The following is a 21,654-nucleotide window of genomic DNA, read 5'->3' as shown; positions in this document are numbered from 1 at the left end:
AGACTGATAAAGAAGAGTCAGAGAGAGAGGCTGATAAATCATAGATAGTTAGGGTATTTCTAATGCTCCTATGTATGTCACTCTGTCCCATTTGATGCAGCTGTCAACCACATCTTCATCTTCACTGGTGACATAACAGTGCTTACTTTAACAACAACTCAGTGACCCTTGGACTTTACAACAGTGGAGTTCAGAAATGAAAGAAAACAGTCTTTAATCCTCAGATTCACCAGCAGCTATCAGTGGTGGAAGAAGTATTCAGATCCTTTAAGTAGAGGTACCAGCAGCATCTACCTAGCAGCAAGATGTACTCAAAGTATCAAAGTAAAAGTACTCGTTGTACTTGTGAGTGATGCGTTATTGTATATGACATTATTAGATTAAATAGATTGTGTGAGAAGCATTTTACTGCTGTAACTGGTGACATAACTGCTTTATACACTGTTTTGTTTTGTCCAGCGGCTCCCAACCAGGGGTCAGGGCCCCTGCAAAGGGTTAAGATAAATCTGAGGAGTCATGACATGATTAATGAGGGAGGAAAAAAAAAAACATTCTGCTACACATATTTGTACTCATTTCCTAATATTTGCATTTTTTTGTGAAACATTAGATGATTTAACGTCTTTGGGCTTGACATTTTTATTTAAATGACACCATCTGGGAGGTTTAGAGGGGACATTTTTCTTTGGTAGAAGTGCTGTCAACTCATAGACATCTGAAATGTGACAAGAGGTCCCGTCTAGACACAGATTTTTTATGAAAAAATATTCTTTGAGGCCTTTTTTGCCTTTAATGGATAGCAACAGTTGAGAACTGACAGGAAACGGGGTGAGAGAGACGCAGAATGACATGCAACAAAAGTCTGCTGCTACATGCCACATCACATAGCATGCATCTTAACCAAAAGACTACCGAGACGTAAGTTTATCACATTTTTTCATGTAAAATGTTAATCAGAAAAGTAACTATGGCTGTAAAATAAATGTTGTGGGGTAAAAAAGTACAATATTTCCCTCTGAAATGTAGTGAATTAGAAGTAGAAAGCAGCATAAAATGGAAATACTCATGTATTGTAAAGTACAATCACCTTCAAAGTGCACTAAGTAAATGTTTCACACTGGCAGCTAGTAGTATTTTGGGTGCACAAATATGACTTAGCTGAGGCAGATGCCAGGGGAGAACATTACTGTAAATTATGATACTTGTTTGGAGTAAACAAACTGCTTATAGCTGCCATGTCATTATATGCCTGTGATACGATCATGTTTTACATAACAACAATTTATGTGGAAATTCCGAGCATTGTTTAAGATTTGAATGGTGTATCCTGATGACGCTAATGGCGACACATCTATCAACCACGTACACCACCACACCATCAGCTGTCATGTTGAATAAATGGCCCTGAATGCTAACATGAGAAACGCTAGCTGCTGCCTGATGTATACATCTCTCTAGCACAAACTAAGCCGAGTCCTTTTTCTGGTTAATGACTGTGTTGAGACTGTTTGGTAAAATGATGAGGGATGGAAATAAACACTCTCATGCATCACAAAAGTATATAAGTCTTAGATGACATATAGAACCCAGTAATTTGTGTAAATCCAAGCTTTTCTGTCCTCTGTGGTGTCTGTCAGACCTCCCATGACTGGCAGAGCTGGAAGCCGGAGCCTCGCTGTGGTTGAGCTAGCTTCAGCAAACACCGACAGCATATGCCTCTGCAAATCCCAAGACTTCGGGCAATTACAGGCCAATTTAAATCCTAGCTTTTGACGGCTGGTTTTCAAGTATGGTGCCATCTATTGACCTTGTTTCAACAGTCAATTCAAAACAGACAGACGAGTGCTGTCAGAAAGTAGACTGTCACACAGTGTCCTGTGCATACACGCACGCACACACAGGCTTTCATTTCTGTACTTTAGTCTGCAATAATCTAAATTTAAGAGGTTTAATTCACAAATGAATTAGCTTGCAGCTACGCATTCAACATTAAACTCAAGAAAACTTAATTTTTTTCTCTAGTACTGAGTGAAATAGACAAAATCATATATCATGATATTTTTGACCAAATACCTCGTTATTGATATTGCAACATTACTGTAGGGATGACTTTTGGGGCTTTCACACAATGATATTTTTGATAAATAATCATCAATAATGTGGATATAATGACTAAGTGTATAAAGGCAAATAACAGAACAGCTAGAACAGTCTGTAAGTTCAGAAAATTACATCACTTTACTGTAATGCAGCCTTTAAAACCAGGAGAAGACAACACTTATGACATATCATGATATATATTGCCCAGCCCTAATGACCATTACTGTATACAGTAATATTATGCAGCAGTGAAACCGAATCAACAGCGGTCTACTTTTTACAAACCCAGATGGAGATATCTACGTAAAAGTTTCAGTTACACTCGACAATAATCATATGTGATGTGAGCACAAAATAGTCAGCATAAAAAAAATCAGACATTTTGACCAAAAATAAAACATTGAAACTCCACAAAGGGCTAGTAAGAGGACCTTGAGTAAATGTTTGTCAAATATGAAATATCGCTTATAAAAAAGTCCTGCACACACCCACTCAATCCATCCAGCGCTGGCACAATGGGATGCAGCCACAAGTGCAGTCAGGCATATTTCAGGAGCAAAGAAGTCTAAATAAAGGCTTTGGTTGCGCTAAATTTAAAAAGCAGCAAAAAAGGAAAAAAAAAATTACACAACAGTATGAGTGAATAAGTCAGCAATCTTAATCTTCTCCTTTTCCCTCAAATGTTCCAAATATTTGAGAACACAGAGAGCCAGTGTGTAATTTGGACTGCACTTTCTGCGTTTGGTATAGCTATCATTTCTTAACAGTGCAGCTGCCAAGAGGGCCCATAATAACAGCACTGAAACTCATCAGTCACACTTTATAAAACTACAACGTATTATTTAAAACTACCATCTTTTTTGTGGAAATGTACAGTAGGTGAAAGTCTTGTTAAATGTGTGAGTCAACAGAAGAAAAGACTGGCTAAGGTGTAGTCAGCTTTTGACAATGGCTGAATTGTTCCGCCTAACAACAGAGTCCATAATTGCATTTCCCAAAAGCTACAGTAACTGCTGTTAAATTTAGTAAGGGAAGGAAACACTTTATTGCAGTATGTCTGGGAAAGGCACGCAGAAGTATGGTGAAACATTACTCAGTGCAGTCGGCTCAAAGAACACTAACTGCAGCTCAAAACTTGACCTGGAGTTTGAGAAAAATATGCCCATTGAACCACCTTAAGGTCATGACATTAAAGCATCACGCTAACAAAACGGAGTGTAGATCTCATTGTCGTTGTAACAGGGCTTTTCAATCAGAGGTTGGACTTAAGCTGATCCACGTACAGCATGTGAAGTAAGTATCTGAATCCATGCAGCTAAACACAAATGGCCTTGAGTGAGCTCATTGTGTCAGGGGAAATGTAATAAGACATGCAGCTGTGGTCTCGGCTCAATTTCTGAGATAGACACTAAAAACAAGGAGAAGTGTTGATAGGCATGCAGGGTGTGAGGAAAACTGGGGACAATTAAACAACCCCAGAAGTTTTGATAAGGTGAGTGGTGGACGCTGAGAAATACTGTACCGTGACTGTTACTTTGGCTCAAAGTAGCAAATATGACAAAGGTTTCTTTCCTTTCAGAGCTAATCTCACATGACAACGGGAGAGGTTCTCCATGCATGAATTCATGTGTTAAATTCCCACAGGCTTTCATGTGGGCTCACCGTAACGTTTCTCTGGTTCCTGGCCCGTTTCTGTTGGAGCAATATGTTTGCATTTGTAAGTTGATGGCTGCATTTTGAGCCTTCGCAGAGAAGTTTGAACGTGGGGAACATACGGGTCAATAAGATTTTAAGCTTGTGAGAAGATAATAAGAAATATTTTCAAAACCTTCACATTCAAGTTTGTGAATGAATAGAAAAGATTCATAGTTGTGGAAAAAAAATGAGAATGTCTAAACAAAATTTGTGCAAAATTGACATCAACAGTGAGGTTACAAAAAGACACTAAGAAGAACAACATTGGGAACATATGAGTCCAGATGATTCAAAGGAGAAAGATTTCTGAAAAAAAATTGTATAAAATTTGTATTTGCAACTTAAATGCGTGACATCAGTGTCACACACATTGTGGGAAGTTTGGGTTTCACAATTTTCTGCTTTGACTATTTACTCAGATGTTCACAAAAGCAGTTTTTTTCCTTTGTGTAACCTCACCATTGATTTAAGATGTGAAAATTTTTATTTTAACAGTCTCTAATTCACTCATCCAGTTTTGCCTCAGGTTTGAGTGAAGGCTGATTTACAACCACCGGTTTTAAAGTTCTTTCTGAACATTATTTTACAAGCTCATTTTTCTACCCACATTGAAGCTCATAGAAAAACTTGTATATACAAAATCAGCACCAAGACCTTCCCTATCTTCCTCTGGCTTCAAACTGGAGCTGCATGTAGTGAGAGGTGGTGGTCGTAGGGATAGAAGGGGGGAGCTAAAATGGGAGGAGCTGTAAAGAGAGGCCCTAAAATCCAACTCTTTTGGCAAGAGAGGAATAGCAATAGCCAGACCTCCATCTGTGATTGATCAGTATGCTGGCTCACACAGCTTGTGTTTGTATGTGTGCTGGCGTATGGATGGGTGTGGGTGGTTGGAAGAGAGGGAGAAAGAGAGAGAGAGGAGAAGAGGCTTTGCCCACAAGCTGGGCTGGGCGTGTGCTAGGAGTTATAAAAAGACTGGCAATAAAGAACGGTTATTATTGTGGCAGAAAAGACTGATACCAGTATTTGCTTACATGATTAAACAATTAAGAGTGTGGGTATCAGAAAGTGTTAAATAACCTTTGCATGTTTATGTTCAAAGTGGCTGAACAATTAATCCATTATTTTCTGCAGGAATTAAGGAGCTCCAAGGAGTCTAGACATCTTTGTTAACAAAAGGCACCCAGTTTCCCTTGTTGCCCCTGACCTCTTTCCTTTCTTCACATCAAACTCTCGCTTTCATGTGCCCATGAGAAGGAACCTATTTGTTAAACGTCACAGGACAATGTGGCCGCTACTTTTGTGTCCAGCCACTTAGTGCATAGTTGAACTGATAGAACAATGGTGAAAGTCAATTGAGTCAATTTGATGAACTGAGTCATTACATTCTCTTAATTTTTTTAACTTTTCAGGGAAGAAAATCACAGTTACATTCAGTCTGTGTAGAAAAGAAGACGTTGCCAATGTTAATAATTTGTAGTTCTACTTTACTTCACAAATTAAATGAAGTAAAAGTCAATTAAGGGATAGACGGAGACACCAGCACTCTTCCTCTGCTGCCAACCTGTGTCACCGTTTGCCTTGGACCTTCTTATGAGGCCGCCAAACTAACACACGACTTTACAAGCCTGTAAAGTCATGCCCTCCTTGTCAAAATCTGCTTTTCAAATCCTCTCACTTTTGACCCTATAAAGAGTGACTTTGCTCATGAAAAAAAATCTTTCCATTCATTCACTTCATACCATCAGTGTGATGCTTTGAAGGAGGAAGAGGACAGGGAGGAGGTGTCGGTGTTTTTATGTATGTATTAATGTTTAACTACAGACCCCAGTGCTTCCCACCCTCTTTTTTCTTCTCTTCTTCTCTCCTTTGGCCCTCTCAAACTGAACCTGAGTCAGACAGTAGTAATAAATCACTGGTGGAGCCAGGGTCCAATCACCACTGTGGCCGAATGGCGTGAGAAAGCATGTGGGCCTCCAGCAGCCTTGATAACGCCTTCTCTGGGTATCAAACTTGGACCGTGCCATCACGTAACGCAGCACGTCGGCTCTGACTGAGTCCGTTGGGAATTGCATTACCTCACTGTAACAGCACAGTGAGGTCATGCCATTCAATCAAGAGAGCAAGGTCACCCAGACACCAACGGCATGGCTTTGACCTTCAGAGAGTGGTACCTGCCATGACACCAGGTTGGTGACACCATCAATCCATGGTACATATGGTTTATCTTGGCAGGTGTAAGTTAAAGAAAATAGATGGCATTCTGAGTCTGAGTCATTACACTAAGTGACTGTTAGTACAGTACAAGCGATGGCACACAGGACTAACCATGGCAACACGAAAAGACATATGAGAAAGCTGACACATTACGACTTCAGACACATTCAGCCTCCCTGCTAAGTTTTAATGAAGTCGCTGGGTACTTGTCTACTCTCCGAGGTTAAACCACTGAACTTGTGCCATGAGAGTACACCTTTGACCTTTAACTTACGCAGACAGTAAAGAGCGACATAAACAATGACGGGAAAGGTCTGCCACATACTGCGTGAGCAGCCCTCCCTGCCTCCAAGCTAGGGAGGCGATAAGTATCCATCAGCTGCCAAAGACATTAAAAATCCAAAAATAGTCACTTTTTGATTAAATCCAACTACAGGTCTGTGCGGCAAACCAGTTATAGCAAAACAATCCGTTTTCTGGACGTGTTCACAGCCAAAAGTGCTTGTGTGCCAAATTAAAATGCAGCTCCTAAATATAAATCATTGTCCAAGCTATGCAGCCTAAGTAAAGTTGAAAAGTGCTGGCACACTGCGTTCCAATCAGTATGTGTTAGTAATAAGTATAACAGCTTATTTGTAATGGGGTAGAAAGGAAAGAATGTAAGAAACCTGATTTATCCTTACATCAGAAGTAAAGGCAATCCAAGTGAAATAGAAACACCTTGACTCAACAGAGAGCAGAGCTGGTGAGCATCTCCAGCACCCCCATAACAAAGGAGATTATAAGCTCTCTCCCATGGTGTCAGCTAAAACAAACACAGTAATCATTGTCACAGAAAGCAGGCCAGATAATTGTAGCATAAACATTTATTTCACCAAGGAAAATGAAGGCAAACAAACCGATATTGCCATGGTTTCATGAAGCTGCATGGTTTTCATTTGTGCTCTTGTGAGTGAGGAGGAAAAAAAGCCTATTTGTAAGTCATTTCAATAGAAAATGAATGGTTTTTGCAGGACTTTTAAATTAAACAGAGCTATGTTAGTAGGGGTTTACTCAACTTGTTTTGTCTTAATAATTGCTATTGTATGATGGACTAATATGCAATTAACATCATGCATTTAAATGAAAAGAATGGCTTCACCATCCATTCATTGTGCAGAGCATTAAACACATACTATGGCTGTGAAGTTCACCGCCACATTTCTGACTTTACAAGGAAGCAAGCAAATGCGATACACATTTGTAAGTTAATTTTCATTATGAGTTTCCCATGGAAAACTGGCACAGCCCCTGCCATAAAGCAGTGAAGAAAAAATATGTTGTTCATAAAAGCAAGTTATTGTTCCCTTCAAAGTGCCCTAAGCCGACAGTTCAAATGTCCATAATCAGTTCTCTTTCTGGAAGCCACATGCTCCGCGAGGGAAAATCTAGGCAGGCTAATGAAAACCAAAATAGGCTTCGCTCTTTGTGTTGGTGAGTGCCCAGCTGCACAAGCCTCGGTCAGTGATAGACGCTCATCTTCTTACATAAGAGAACGCCCAAAAATAGAGCTGATAAATTTCATATGGGGGGATCCAGCTACTGCAGCCACAGGCGAACCGTGGCCTTCTTCCCTCTGATAAGGCGGGTGTCCCACACCCAGCAACTGGAAAAATTAAGCACTCCATTTTCCCAGTATGACTGACTCACCCAGAGGTAAATAGCAGATAAAGACATGAGTCAGATAAGAAGAAATGGGAACAGTTAATATATTGTACAAGTTGATTCTTACCAGGACATGGGTGAGAACAATCTTGATGAGTGGCGCTCCAGAGAGGTTGATTGACAGGGCCGGTGAAGGCTCCACTTTCAGAGAAATTAGGCAACTTGCTACTTGAATCTTATGATCCTTGAAATCAACTGCTTCGTTAATCCTAAAATACAAGAAGACATGAGAAAATAAAGAGATTTAGATTCAGACACAGAAGACAGAGATAGAGGGCAAGAGAGACAAAAACAAATACAGTCGGATAAATAAGAAGAAATCCACGGTATCCTTGCACAGGCACCAACACATAAGTGTTACACACTTGCTCAGAGCAGTAGCATTTAAGTGGGACTTTGATCTGTCTATATAATTAATCACGCTGACAACCAGCAGCGTTGCATCAATAGTCTTTCAGAGCCATCTGATATGTGACATTGAGATCATACAAGCATCACCTCTCTATCATGATACAAAGGGGCACTCTCACCCGCAGAGAGAGCGGAGCAGGGCAGTGGGACGGCCATGTTAAAAACAATCAGTCACTAACACCTCCAGATGTTGTCACGTATTTTTTTTATTTTTTATCACATTTGGTACTTAAACTTCTATGAAGGATGAGAAATGGGGAAAAACAGGTTGCTTAATCGCTGTTATGTCAGGTTTGGTAAAAATAAACATTGCAGCTGTAGTGGAACAAGCTGGCCCAGTGATGAGACAATAACTAAAGGGCGGGGCGGGTGGATGCTGGGGAGGGGGGGGGGGGGGGGGGCGGTAATGGATATGTAGAGCTAATAGCAGGGTGTATCAGTCAGGGGAGGTTGAGTGGTGAGATGAGAGATAGGCGAGGGGACAGATAAGACCCTGGCCCCAGGCACCAGCCGTTCTGTGGTTCAGGAAACATGGGCGCCTTAGTGCCAGTCAACATGATTCCTCACACAGGAAATATACAAAGAGGGAAGCCTTTTGAGTAGCTAGAGTGAATATTTGCAATTAACATTTTTGTTTAGAATATATAGTCCCAGATACGGTCCTCGCCAAACCCAAAGTGGGATGTCAAAACCTTCAAGTTTTATCTGACTTTATTGTGTGTTGTCCTGTCCTCTTACCTGGTCTTGATGGGGCTGATCTCATTGTAGTAGCTGTGCATGTTGTGGTAGAAGAGGCCAACGATGGTGGTTTGAGCTGAGGTAAAAAAAAAAAAAAAAAGCAAAAAAAAAAAGCATGCACATAGTTGAATGTATGAGGCATGAGCAGGGGGCTGGAAATGTAATGCAGTGCTGCTAAAATGCTCACAAAGAAGGGAAGTTAATTAACGTTGCCCTGCCGCCGCACACTGGCACCGGCAGCCTAATAGGATAGCCGTGTACTCGCACAAGGGTGAAAGGGAGAGGGCCACAAACCATGTGGTTGTTGGGAAATCTTATGAAACCTCTACATGACTTCACCAGTAGAGCAGGAGGTCTGGTCCCCCTCCCCTAATCTGACCTATCATCCAGCTCGGTCCCACCTCAATACTGCAAGATAAACAATAAAATTGGAGGAAACCCTTAATGGTCCTGTTCCTCTTTTCAAAGGGCTTCTAGCCGGATCCGTTGACTGTGACAACAAAAGCCTGCTGATGTCAAACAAATGTGCGGTGTATATGCTGCGGGAGAGTTTTTAACCTTCCAAAAAATCATGTCAACAGAACACCCACCCTCCTCCTACCCCCCGGCCAGTCCCGCAACAGATCACAAGGTGGCCAGTTTGCTTGTACAACTCTCCTAAGGAAGACGGGGAATAAGAAAAAAATTAATAACAGACCAGTCTGCAGCACTCTCTCCATCTAATTAGGATGTAAAACCTCCCCTCAGAGCGTTTCATACAGCCAGGTACTAAGACCTATGAGTTAATTTGATCCTGGCTCTAATGTGTCAGAAAAAACATATATTCCATTTCTGATAATAGTCCTTTAATGAATTATTAAAACGGTTTATTCCAGTGTTCGTATGGCAACATGGTGCATGCAGCGGCCAGGTGGAGCCAGGGGAATCTGACCTGAACACAAAGTCAAGCAAACAGTTTTAATGTCCACCGTAATTACTACTCCCCCTCACTCCGACTATGTGAGTGCACTCTTTTTAATGACAGAGGAAAGTGGAGAGAAAAAAGTGCTCTCTCTCATTCTTTCTGTTTTGAATAAAAGAGTAACTGCCAACATTAAAGTCATAGCTGGATTTCTACGGTGCACCATAAAGCCACACAAAAGCTCTCATGGCACTCCTGTAGTACACTCTATGCTATGTTAGTGGTCTTAAATCTAAGCATAATAAATTACCGGCCAATAACAAGAGCCTCCCAGCTGGACAATTTTCTTCTGGCAGAATGAGTGCACGACTAATGCGCGGTGTTCACACTCAACCTGGAGAAGTTGCTACTTTTTATGCAGAGAATCCTCAAGCTAGGAAAAGGTCTATTTTGTACATCAACTAAAGGAATGTGATGTCTGAACATCTGTCGTTTGAAATATTGGCACTCACATTGCATGGTGAAAGCCTCGCCGGGCACAGAGATGTAGTTCTTGCCCTCCATGGGGAAGCGGTAATGCGGCAGGTTGTAGTTCTGTGGAAGTTTCATCAGATAGTAATCTGTAGGGTCAAAGGTTAGAAAAAGCGAGAGAGTGTTGAGAAAAACAGACTGAGAAGCATGAAGCATCAATCTGCTTTATCAGGGGTGGATCAAAGATGTGAGGCGACCCTTGGGAGAAAGACACAAGCAATTTAGTGGCAAACAAAATATTATGCAAAAGAAAAAAAACCCCACACCCGTGAGAGGCAAGGTGGGGGGGTGGGGGATGACCCCCTCCAACTCTGCTTATCTGACCCGTATTTGTCCTCTGGATAAGAAAACGAATGATGTCAGCTTGACGCTCCATGTCCTTCTGTCCTAACCGTGTCAACACAAACTTACAAACAGTGAGTCACTTTATGGAGAGCTGACCCAATACTGACCTGCAACAAAAGATGTTCCACCCAGGGAGATGAGGGAGTTCGGGCTGGGCTCCAGGTTAGTCACCATGTGTTCCATCACTCTGTCCACGGTCTCGATCAGACCGCTGACCACAGGGGTGGACTGCTGCTCAACAATGACCCAACAGGAAAATGAGCACAATCAATTCACAATCACTGCTTTCAATGTCCAGTATTGCTTGATGCTAATCTATTAAAATGGGGTCACATCTTTAAAATGTGTTTTTGGAATTTCAAATTTATTACATTTTTCTTCACAGGTTGAATTTAAAATATGAAATAGGTCAAGTTAAAGGGGCACCACACCAATTTTACACATAAAGATCAATATATTGGGCCTGGAGAGTACTACTCAATACAATACAACAGAACAGGTTTATAATATCTTCTGCTGTTCCAGAGAGAGTTTGGGCTTTGAAATTAAAAATTTATAACAGAGAGCCTGTGTTACAAACTGGGGGGCATATAGTTTGAAGGACGTTAACCAGGCAGGGAGCATCAAAGGAAATGCTGCTATTGTTTGGATTATGGGAAATCTGGGATCCAGGGTTTTTGGAGCATGACCCATACTAAAGACTATAAATTAGGATATCTCAGCCTCTGTTGCTTCAAAAAAAAAACCCACTCATTTATCGGAGTGCAATACAAAATTGTTGGAGAACAGCTTTAATCAAATAAAAATAAATAAACAAAAAAGCTAGAAAACCAAATATAGGTTAAATAAATTACCACTTAACATTGGTTTTACATATGTAGCATAAAAAACATCAGCATCCAGGCATTACAATGCAATAGTAATAATAGAAACTGGATTAAATGAAGAACAAAAATAAGGAACTGCAAACAATGAGTGTGAAATTAAATACAAAGTTAAATAATGATGATAAGTCAAAAAGTCAAACATGTACCTTATGTTTTCTCTGGAAGATTATAATCTGTGAAAATGTGATAAAGCGTGAAATTTTCTGACACTCATCATGAATCTGATCAGAAATCGCAAGGGGATTTACCGAACACTGTATCTACTGTCCAAGTTTTGCATTCTCGTACGTGAACATCTGTTTCAGCTTGCTCCTACAAAAACAACCGTGCTTGTTCTGAGCACTCAATGTACTGAAACCACACACTTTCTTCTGGAAACAATGTGTTGGTATATGAAAGCGCTGAGCTTTGGCCAGGATTTACAGTACCGGAAGCTGCAAATGTACATTGAAAGTAAGTCCACACCTCCATATTTGACTCTGTGTTGCCTATGTACAGTAGTTCTATGTGGATAACATCGCCAGGTACTGTTATTGCTCCTGGCACCACTTGTACCAAAAATGTGCAGTGTTAGAATCTGAAACTCATGGATCTCTTAAGTGCTCTTAAGTATTCACCAAATTGCATATGTTTCATTATGTCATGTTTAAACATTGCACAACAACATGGTGAACTCATTTACCTCTGGCAACCCCGGAGAGGACAGCACTTCTTCCACACTTTTGAGAAAAGCCTGGGTGGAAGAAAATGGACATCACGGAACTGTTGCATCATATGCACATGGGTGGGCATTGTGTCTGTGTGTGAACTAGCTTTGCAAGTGTAACATGCGTGTGTGTGTGTGTGTGTGTGTTTGTGTGTTGAACTGTGCTCCAAGACCTGCGTGAGGTTGTTGGCAGTGTTGTGAGGAATGGTCCTATTGGGCAGCGCCTTCAGGAAGCCCAACATTGGCATGGACTCCGGGTCCTGGGAGCTTTGGACCTCCTCATGCTGGCTGTTGACGACAGGAGAACTCACTTCAATGGCTCTCTGGGGAGACAACACATGAGGCATCAAATGAGGTTTATCAGGAGGTCGTTTCCGAAGGAGCATGGTGTTCCAACACACACAGGATGTTTAATGTGACTGATAGCCTGAGTTTGGGGGAATACTTTTTGTACAAGTGATTCAGTGTTGCTCTTTTTCAGCCTAGTGCCCTACAGGGAGCCATTTTGTGTGTAGTGTTGAGCAGCTGTCTCCACTTTCTTCTATTTCTTTATCCGTTTTCTACCTCCAAAGCCCTTTAATAAACAAGACCGCTCTATTCACATGTGCTGTCAATATCCTATTCCTTTTCTTCAAAAGGAAACAATAGTTCAATAAGAAATGTATCGTTTGCATTCAGGGAAAAAAGGCCTTCACCTTGTTCAGTGATTACATTTGTGCATATTTTGGCCCCAAAACTGTATACAAATTATTCAAGCCATTTCTGTGTGAAAGAAAACCTAGATTGTTAACACATGTAGTTTATGCAATTTTACATTGGATTACAATTTTACAGGTATCACAATTACATTTTGTTACTGCAAAGTCAGAATTGACAAACTTACGACTGTTGGTGTTGTTAGAGTGAGTTCTTTGGAGACGCTGGGTGTTGTTGCAGACACCATGGCTTGACCTAGAAAAGCCAAAAATCAAAGGAATCTGTTAATTAAACATTAGATGGAAGGTATAATTCACTCTCTAAAAGGTATTACAGTTTAGATAGCCCCTGCTTGAGTGCAAAAGCTGTAATCTTTCCATTTGAGAAGCATTTTTGTTATTTTGTCATTTGTCCTTTGTTGAACCTGACCAGGCTAGCTTCTATAATGTAGCTGGATTTTATCACCATGCAGCTTTAATAGTTTACAACGCTGGACGGTGCCCAGTCATGAAAGGAGATAGACAAAAGTTGGATAATCAACCACGTAATACTCTGCCACTAGCTCCTGTACAAGGTTAGGATACATTTTTATGTCTTTGCTGTCATTTAATGAAAAACAGCACTAACTAGCTACCAGAAAATGTCCATATATGGATGTACATTCAAGGTATCAGTCTGAACGATTCCTGTTCTTCTTTGGTTCAATGCAACATTTTATATGTGTGCTCTGGAGAAGTAAAAATATTTTTTCTGTAACCATAACAGTTGGGCGCTTTGCATCTGGTAATGGTCTGTAGAATATATTATGCTTTTGTTAACAGCTTCAGAGAAGAAAACAAGGCAATGTGCTCTTTGTTTCACACATCGTGATCAGTTGAAGCTCACATTAATAGCATCATATTATTACCTAACGCACAATGGAAGAGACAGCTTAAACTATTAGTAATCAGTATGTTTCACACACAACAAAAGTTGATTCAGCCAACAAGCTGAAAAGGTGAATTTCATCAGGCTTTGAACATTTCTCAGACAACCATGAAATTTGATAATTGGCTATATCACACAGCAGAATGGTATTTTTTCTAAATTCTGATAAACGTCAAGATGTTTTTGTCCATTTATGGCACTCTCCTAACCAAAGGAGGTAAACAACAAGAGAGCAAAAACAGACAAAGGTCTGGGGGTTTTGTCCTAGCATGTTATAACCTGTCACATTAAATTAAAATGATCTGCCCCCTGCAACCCAACATGCCGCTGCACTCTAATAAATACTTATAAGGCAGAACTATGTGAGCCATGGCACTTACATTGTGAAAGGTCATGAAAATATTTTGTGCAAAATCCACTTGACAAGGAGGTGTATTTGTATAGTTTAATATCTTGTTGTTATGCATGAATGCTGTGGGTGGAATGCGAGGACGGAAATTGCTTTTTAACCCCTATTTCCTCAGAGTGGAGTCAAGAGGGAGGAAGCATTATAACAGACATGCCATCTCCTAGAATGACAGGAAATACTTTCAAGTGGACCGTGATGTCCTACCTATGGCTGCGTTGTAGTAGAGCATGATCTCGTGAGGAGAAAGGGCCCTTTCCCAGATGACAAACTCATCAAATGCCCCTGTTACATAATGATCATAAACCCTGTCGTTGCCAGTTCCAATGACAAGGTCAGCGTGGGGGTCGCCATAGTTCTCTGAGACATTGCCGTCTTGATCACCAGCAGTGAGGGTCCCATTGATGTAGACCTTCAGGCCGTCCATTTTTTTCCATGTGAACAGAATGTGGGTCCAGTAAGGCCCTGAAAGAGAAAAACAGAGAATCATAATAAAAAAATGATGTAAGTTTTGTATGTCATTCTTTCAGAGGCACAACTCTGCTTCACCTGGCAAGTTTGTTTGTTTTGTCAAATAAATACATATAAATAGAATAAATACATGAATTTCAAACACTTGTCTTTAACAAAGTTAAAAGCCTGAATCAGCTGAGTGGTATAAGAATGCAGCTCTGGGTTGGTCTTTATTTTGCCACGCTGCTGTCGTGCGAGAGGTTCAGCTTCTGCAATGGGCATACCATGCTTGAGAGCACCTGCTTTCTCTTGGGCAATGAGCTGCTGACTCCAATTCGATTTGTTTCACGGAGACATGGATGAAGGAGCATCAAACTCCTGTACTGCACAGATACAGTGTGAAAAGAGCAGACCGAGATGAGCAGAAAGCACAGAAATCGCTAGGAGGAGGAGGACTATGTATTATTGTGGATAATAGATGGGAAATCACTTTGAACAAGACACTGACTGTGTCATTTAGGCAGTTTTATCTCCCAAGAGAATTTGGAAAAATAAATATAATCCTGACATTCCAGGCCCTGACAATGAAAAGACTGCTAGCAAAATAGCAGAAAGCTATAACAATGTGCTTTCTCGTTCGGGAGACCTTGGCGATTTTAACACCTGTTACATAAGGGGTCATCTGCCAAAACCGGAGCATCATGTCACTTCTCCTACTCACTCCACTCAAATCTTAAACTGCTCTGTGGAAATATTAAAGACGCATATAAAGCAGTCTGCTGACTGCTCTTGGATAGGTTGGATATGTAATTAATCTCCTTCCCAAATATGAAGCCAGAGTGAAAACAAAAAAACCTACAACCAAGGAGATACAGGTGTGGTCTGAAGGCAAACTCAGAGACTGCGCTGAGGGCAAATGGGCAAATGTGGGACACTGTCTTTGACACAATATCATGATGTGTAGAGAGGGTAAGAAGCAAGAACATCATGCTATGAATGACCCGATCTTTGTCAATGAGCTGAATGTTTTCTACAACAGATCTGACAGCTGCTTTCTAACATAGTTCCGGTTCCCAAAAAAGGTAAGAGCTATTTTAGTTCATGATTTACATATTGTCTCTGTGAGTCAATGGAGAAAGTTTTACAAAATCACCTTACTGCTTCTGTCACTATTCACTTCAGTTAGCTTACGAAAGCCAGAGAGAGGCCTTACCATGCTTGACAGCGTGAGCACCTACAGCACCCCAAAACATATGCTACAGTTTTGTTTTTAGATTTTAATTAAGCTTTTAATGTTCTGTTGTACAATATCACTGCATGGTAGAGTAACCTGAGCAGTAAATACAGGAGCAAGCTGGCAAGGATCATCAGCGTGGGCAGTAAATTAATCAGAAGGCCACAGAGCCAGTTAGAGGCTTTTGGGGAACAGAGGGTGAGAAAAAAGCTTTGTGTATCACAGAGAAACCTTCACATAGTTTCTCCAGATTTGAGCAACTAAACTCTGGTAGGCGGACACCTCTGGCAACACAGAATGTAAGAAGTAAGAAGTAATTTATCCCACAGGCACTTGGCTTGATCATTTTTTGAGATTCAATATTAATATTTTTTCATTCAGTATTTCAGTATTCATACTTTCAGTGTTGTGGATGTGTGGAGAATGTGTTCTATTCTATTCTGTGTACAATTAGAAGCATTTTAACAAAATAAGCACTGAAAATGAGGAGACAACGCTGGAGTGTATAGGAGTGAATAAAGTGCAAGAAAGAGAATCGGGAAATCATTAAAAACATTTATCTCCATCATTGATTAATCCACAGACAAACTACACAATTATTCTAACTGTGAAGTTGCTCATTATAATTTTCCAGACCATAAGGCGACATATTCAAATTGCTTGTTTTCTCCAACCAACAGTCTAAAACCCCAAACTATTCAGCTTGCATCATATATGATGAAGATAAGCAACAAATCTTTACAACTGAGCAGCTGAAGCCAAGAATTTTATCACATTTTTTATGGGAACATGAACGTTTGTACCAAAATTCATGACAATATATCAGATAGTTGTTGAGACATTTCATTCAAAACTCATGTCAAGCTCATGGTGGTGCTGGAGAAAAAGTCAGATGATCATAAAAGTAATCAAGATTAATCCTCTGGGGACAATAAATGTTACAGGTAATAAATGTACAAAATTTCATGGGAATCCATCAAATTGTTTTTGAGGTAAACCCGTCTGGCACAAAGTGGTGGACCAAACAACAGACCAACAAGTTTTGCTCTACACTTTTTGTTTCTCATTATTATTTTATGATATACATGTGTGTCCACCAGACCTCAAGATCAGAGTCTGTTCTGGTCCTGCAGAATCTTTGCAATTAATTTTACAATACAAAGAACTTCCTCTTGTTTCTCTGAAGTAAAAGTCCCAAAAGACAAAACATTCACTGTCTGAAAAAACTTCTACCAGAGGAGCAAAACAACCAAAACACATCAATACTTTTGTGGTTAGAATATAATGTGCCAAAGACCACCGCCACATAAACATTTCAACTCTTTTCATTTAAAGATATGTCTCTTTGCATACTCTGACAGTCTAAGCCTCCACTGATGATTATTTCAGTCACGGGGCACCTCGAGATTTGATCCATTACCCTCAAAGCTTTTCCTCACTTATGTGAAGAGAAAGAACTGACAGATTTTGACATCATGTCCCAAAACTTCGACATGTCACACAGTATGAGAGCCAGATGATGTTTGATCCTCCGTAACTGGACACGCAAAACAAAATTGAGTTATGACGCCCTGTGAATACAATCTTGAGTAATTGCAGCCAAAACAGAAGATGACAGAAGTCATTTGAGAGCAAAATACTGACCTGTAAAAGCTTCACATAACTTTAAGTCTAATATGGTTTATTCCACTTTGTCACAATAGGTTGCCAAATCTTTTCATCTTATTAGAATACAAATGTAATGCTTGTAACTTAATTTAAACTATTGGTCATACTATGACTTTCATTATGTTTCACATTTCATCTAACTTTACCTTTACCAATCACCAAAGTCAGGGAACATTATCTTTTTTTAAGATGGGAAAAGACCACATCTCATTACATGTCCATGATAATTGTATGTTTTGTGAAAGATTTATGAAATTTATCCTTGACTTGCCAAATCAAATGTTCGCGGCTACATCTGGTTTCAGTTAACCAAACCATGAATGCAATTACATAGCTTACAATTTATGGTTGAAAACTAAAAAAAAAAAAACTAAGAAAGACTAAAAAAAAAAAAATCTTCCAGACCATTCCTCAGAGGAATTCAGCTGCAAGAACACTGTGTAATTGAAAGGCAAATTCATTTGCAGTACCTGGAACTTTGATATTGGCCTTCCATCTGTGGTTGTTGCCTCGAGTGTAAAACTCCACATAACCTCCAAAGGGATTGGTGTAGACAGAGAAGCCATTAGAGATAACTTTCCCTCCAGAGGCTACAGCAAAACGCGACTCTGCCTCGTGATTTTTCCAAAAAAAGGAGAAAGTAATCCCTGCAGAATGAAGAAAAACATTTGTCATCAATACAAGAGATTAAAAATGATTTGTGCTGTGCCAAGTTATCATATACATAAACTGCAGTGTAGATTACAGTGTAATAAGCAAGCAGCAAGTTATGGTGATATTTGACACTCACCCTCAGGACCGCACAAAGTAGGGTCACTAATGCAAGAGTTCTGGTAGTTTCCAAAGTGGAGGAAGGTACCGCCGTTGTCTCCATTCAGGAAGATGCCTTTGTTGACCATTCCTTCAACAATATCTGCGGCAAAGCAAAAATCAAGGACATCATTTTGCTTGAAAATTGAGATAAGTGTCTTCTAGCCAGGAGATCTGCCTTAGCACCAAAATACGGAGAATGTTCAGTTCTCTGCTCGTACGAATAAATCAGCACTGTTACTAGTCAACTAATCATATATTGTTTTGCAACTAATGAACACAAGTATTTTATAGCTTTCTTGGTATCTCATAAAACAACACAAAGACACTTAACATGTGGCTTAAATGTATTAATACAATACAGTTCTGATTTGCTGGCAGTACAAACTGGAATCGTGTGCATCCAAACAAAGAACACTAAATCATTTTTAAAAGCTAAGAATTCCTCATCTTGTGTTGTACGGATGAAATAAAGAGAAAAGTATGAAATGCTGAGCTCTACCGTGGTTAGGTGTGTGGTAGAGCAGACAACAGAGGGCAGTGGGTGATGCACGAATGAATTTCAGTGAGCAGAAGTGATTGATTCTCACCTACTGTTGCAGAAATGTTAGTGTAGGCAGAGTCATTGGTATACACATAGGAAGAGTTATGGGAGGAAGGGAGCACAGTGTGGTTGTGGATTCTGAGAGCTGGACAAAGACAACGGAGAGAAACAGTGATTCACACCTATATAGACACATGACAGAGGAGACAAGAGAACAGTGAAAGAAAGACAATGGGAGGGACGTGGTGCGCAGGTATGAGACAGAGTGATGCTGAGCTGAGTGCACAGTGGCAGCGCTTTTCCTCTTCAATCGAGGAATCTCCTTAAGTCAGAGCGACTTCACACATCATACTCGAGTCTATACCTGATCCCTCTTCAAATGTATCTCTTTTTGAAAAACTGACAAATGTAGGCACAACATGGCTGCATGTGAAAGAAGTAAATGTCTCTCAATCTATCTCTAAACTATAAATCACGTTTTATCATACTCTTACTACCTCCAGATTATGGGATAATGTATGTAAAGTATAATACAATAAGTTAGCTCACACACCAGATATTTTGTCCTATAATATCAGTGATAAATCTAACATACTGCACAGTATATGAGAGCTTTGCATACAACAGCAGCATATTTAAAAAGCACGATTGCTGTGGTGAAAATAGCTGAAGACCATGCAGAGATCAAACAGACAAAGACATTTAGGTGCTGCGTTCCCAAGAGTATATACAGTTTATATATGCACATACTTATGTTACTTCCGTTAACATAACCTGGTCTGTTTCCAATCGGGTTCCACAGTTCATGGATTCCTTCCACAGCATCGAGAGGCCAATAATGTGAGGCCGTGGCCAACACCTGCAGGCCTGGACGGAGAGTTCATGGGTAAAACAAGGATCTAGAAAGGGCTTTTCCCCCAATCAAGCTCTGTCGCAATACTCAAAATGTATTATTCTGGCACTCAATTTTGGATTTGGGGGGATTCAAATATTTTAAATAATAAAACAAACAGCTGTGAAGGTTGTTAATGCAGACCAGCAGCAAACAAATCAATAACATCTTCTGGTCTGGATGTTAGCAGATATTATATTTATTGAATCTGTATATTTCTGATCCAATATACAGTATAGCTGTATAATGACATCTAATTTAGCAACTTATGACAGTATGGTTAAATTAAAGCAATCACAACACTCATGCAGAAATGCATTACTACCTGGATGCTGCACAGATTGTACCGCTTCAGCATAAACCTGCAAAGAAATCAAATGGATTTTTAAAGGCTGCTATACAACAGATAATCAGATTACTAAAGGCTGTGACTGGCCTGCACTTGTCAAAAGTTTCTTACCTTCATACAGGAGACAAAAGCTGTGAAAATGTGAATTTGCAAAGAAAGCTCCATAGCTGTTGAAAAAAGTACCATTTCTTCTGTTCTAAAACAATATTGTTAAATCCCCAAATAAAGATGAATCCAGGAGAAGTCACACATTATTCCGAGATTCGGAAAGAATTCTAATCAGTCCACGTGTCCAAAATTTAAAATGTATAAAAATTATAACAAAAGCTCCAGTAAGAAAAAGGTCAATTTAGTGCTCTGGTAAGAGGCAGAAAAACTTCAGAGGTTGTTCTTTCATGATAAAACACTGAAGCCCAACTTCCACGCAGAAAATTGTAATCCGTGATCTTTATTCCTACATTGACCTAAGAGTTGTTTCTAGGCGTTTTATTCTCTGTGCCTGCATCTGGACAATTGCAAAGAGTAGAGAAACTCCGTGGAGGCGCACTGGGTTGTTGGGCTGAACGTGGGAATTGCAAAATGTGATGTCATTTTTGGATCTTCTGAGGAGGGGCGTTACAGCTGTGCGTACATGGCGTTATTTGTGCGTAATTGGAGATTGCGCGGGGATTGAATACTGTGTGATCCAGATAAAAGATTCGGATAAACATTTGTCTCATGATTAGTTTGGATATTGGGGCAGATTAAAGGGCAACACCCTGGACTCTCTGGGAACAATAAGGGATGCTGTTGAGGATGGGTGGTTTTTTAGTAACGGTCTGCTGACAGGCACTCAGACACAGAAACTGCTGCAACAGATACAGTATCTGCAACATTACTTTTAACTTTTCTGGGTGATTTATTTATTATACTTCAACCACATTACTCGCATGAAAAAGAAGGAAGATTCTCAAATATAACTCACCACCATGCAGAAATAATATATATAAATAGCGGTGTGACAAATGGGAATTTTTGTTTTGTGACACCAGTTCCGTCACAGTCTCTCAAGGTCCATTTCAATTTGAAGGTAAACAGCGCCATCGCGTGGTCAGGTGGATTATAGTTTAGTGGCCACATAGTCCAGTCAATCTATTATTTATTAAATCCTCTCGTGTAACTGCCTGGTGGTGTGTTTGCTGTCAAAGTAAAAATCATCATCTAATAAAAAAGTTGTGGTTTTCATTTAATAAACCACACGAGACTCTTATAATGTGTTGTAATTCGGGGATTTTTTATGGGGATATTATAATATTAATTACTTTTCTGTTCTCTACCCTCCCAAATTATATGATTACATTCATATGGTTGTTTATCGTAATGGCCTGATCAAATTTAACTGAGGGTGGACTGAGAGAGAGAGAGAGAGAGAGAGAGAGAGAGAGAGAGAGAGAGAGAGAGAGA

At 40.0% G+C, this 21,654-nt stretch overlaps 1 protein-coding gene across 3 annotated transcripts in view; it reads right to left on the bottom strand.

Annotated features, from left to right (window-relative positions):
• Positions 1 to 21,597, bottom strand: part of adgrd1 (adhesion G protein-coupled receptor D1) — a 32,078-nt gene extending 10,481 nt beyond the window's left edge. Inside the window, exons 1-14 of one of the 3 annotated variants that reach the window (XM_042422479.1) lie at positions 20,323 to 21,597; positions 20,188 to 20,224; positions 19,721 to 19,837; positions 19,017 to 19,115; positions 18,407 to 18,529; positions 18,087 to 18,263; positions 14,469 to 14,726; positions 13,116 to 13,183; positions 12,406 to 12,555; positions 12,209 to 12,259; positions 10,747 to 10,870; positions 10,276 to 10,383; positions 8,863 to 8,938; positions 7,781 to 7,922 (exon numbers count right to left, since the gene is read on the bottom strand). In XM_042422479.1, the coding sequence (XP_042278413.1) occupies positions 7,781 to 7,922; positions 8,863 to 8,938; positions 10,276 to 10,383; positions 10,747 to 10,870; positions 12,209 to 12,259; positions 12,406 to 12,555; positions 13,116 to 13,183; positions 14,469 to 14,726; positions 18,087 to 18,263; positions 18,407 to 18,529; positions 19,017 to 19,115; positions 19,721 to 19,837; positions 20,188 to 20,224; positions 20,323 to 20,397 (1,605 nt within the window). In that variant the 5' untranslated portion in view covers positions 20,398 to 21,597. The remainder of the gene's footprint in view (positions 1 to 7,780; positions 7,923 to 8,862; positions 8,939 to 10,275; positions 10,384 to 10,746; positions 10,871 to 12,208; positions 12,260 to 12,405; positions 12,556 to 13,115; positions 13,184 to 14,468; positions 14,727 to 18,086; positions 18,264 to 18,406; positions 18,530 to 19,016; positions 19,116 to 19,720; positions 19,838 to 20,187; positions 20,225 to 20,322) is intronic. The other 2 variants (XM_042422480.1, XM_042422481.1) reach the window with 2 other exon arrangements.
• Positions 21,598 to 21,654: the final 57 nt, after the last annotated feature.

The sequence above is a fragment of the Thunnus maccoyii genome, chromosome 9 (genome assembly GCF_910596095.1).
Source record: "Thunnus maccoyii chromosome 9, fThuMac1.1, whole genome shotgun sequence".
NCBI lineage: Eukaryota > Metazoa > Chordata > Actinopteri > Scombriformes > Scombridae > Thunnus > Thunnus maccoyii.
This window is presented reverse-complemented; position numbering and strand designations above follow the sequence as displayed.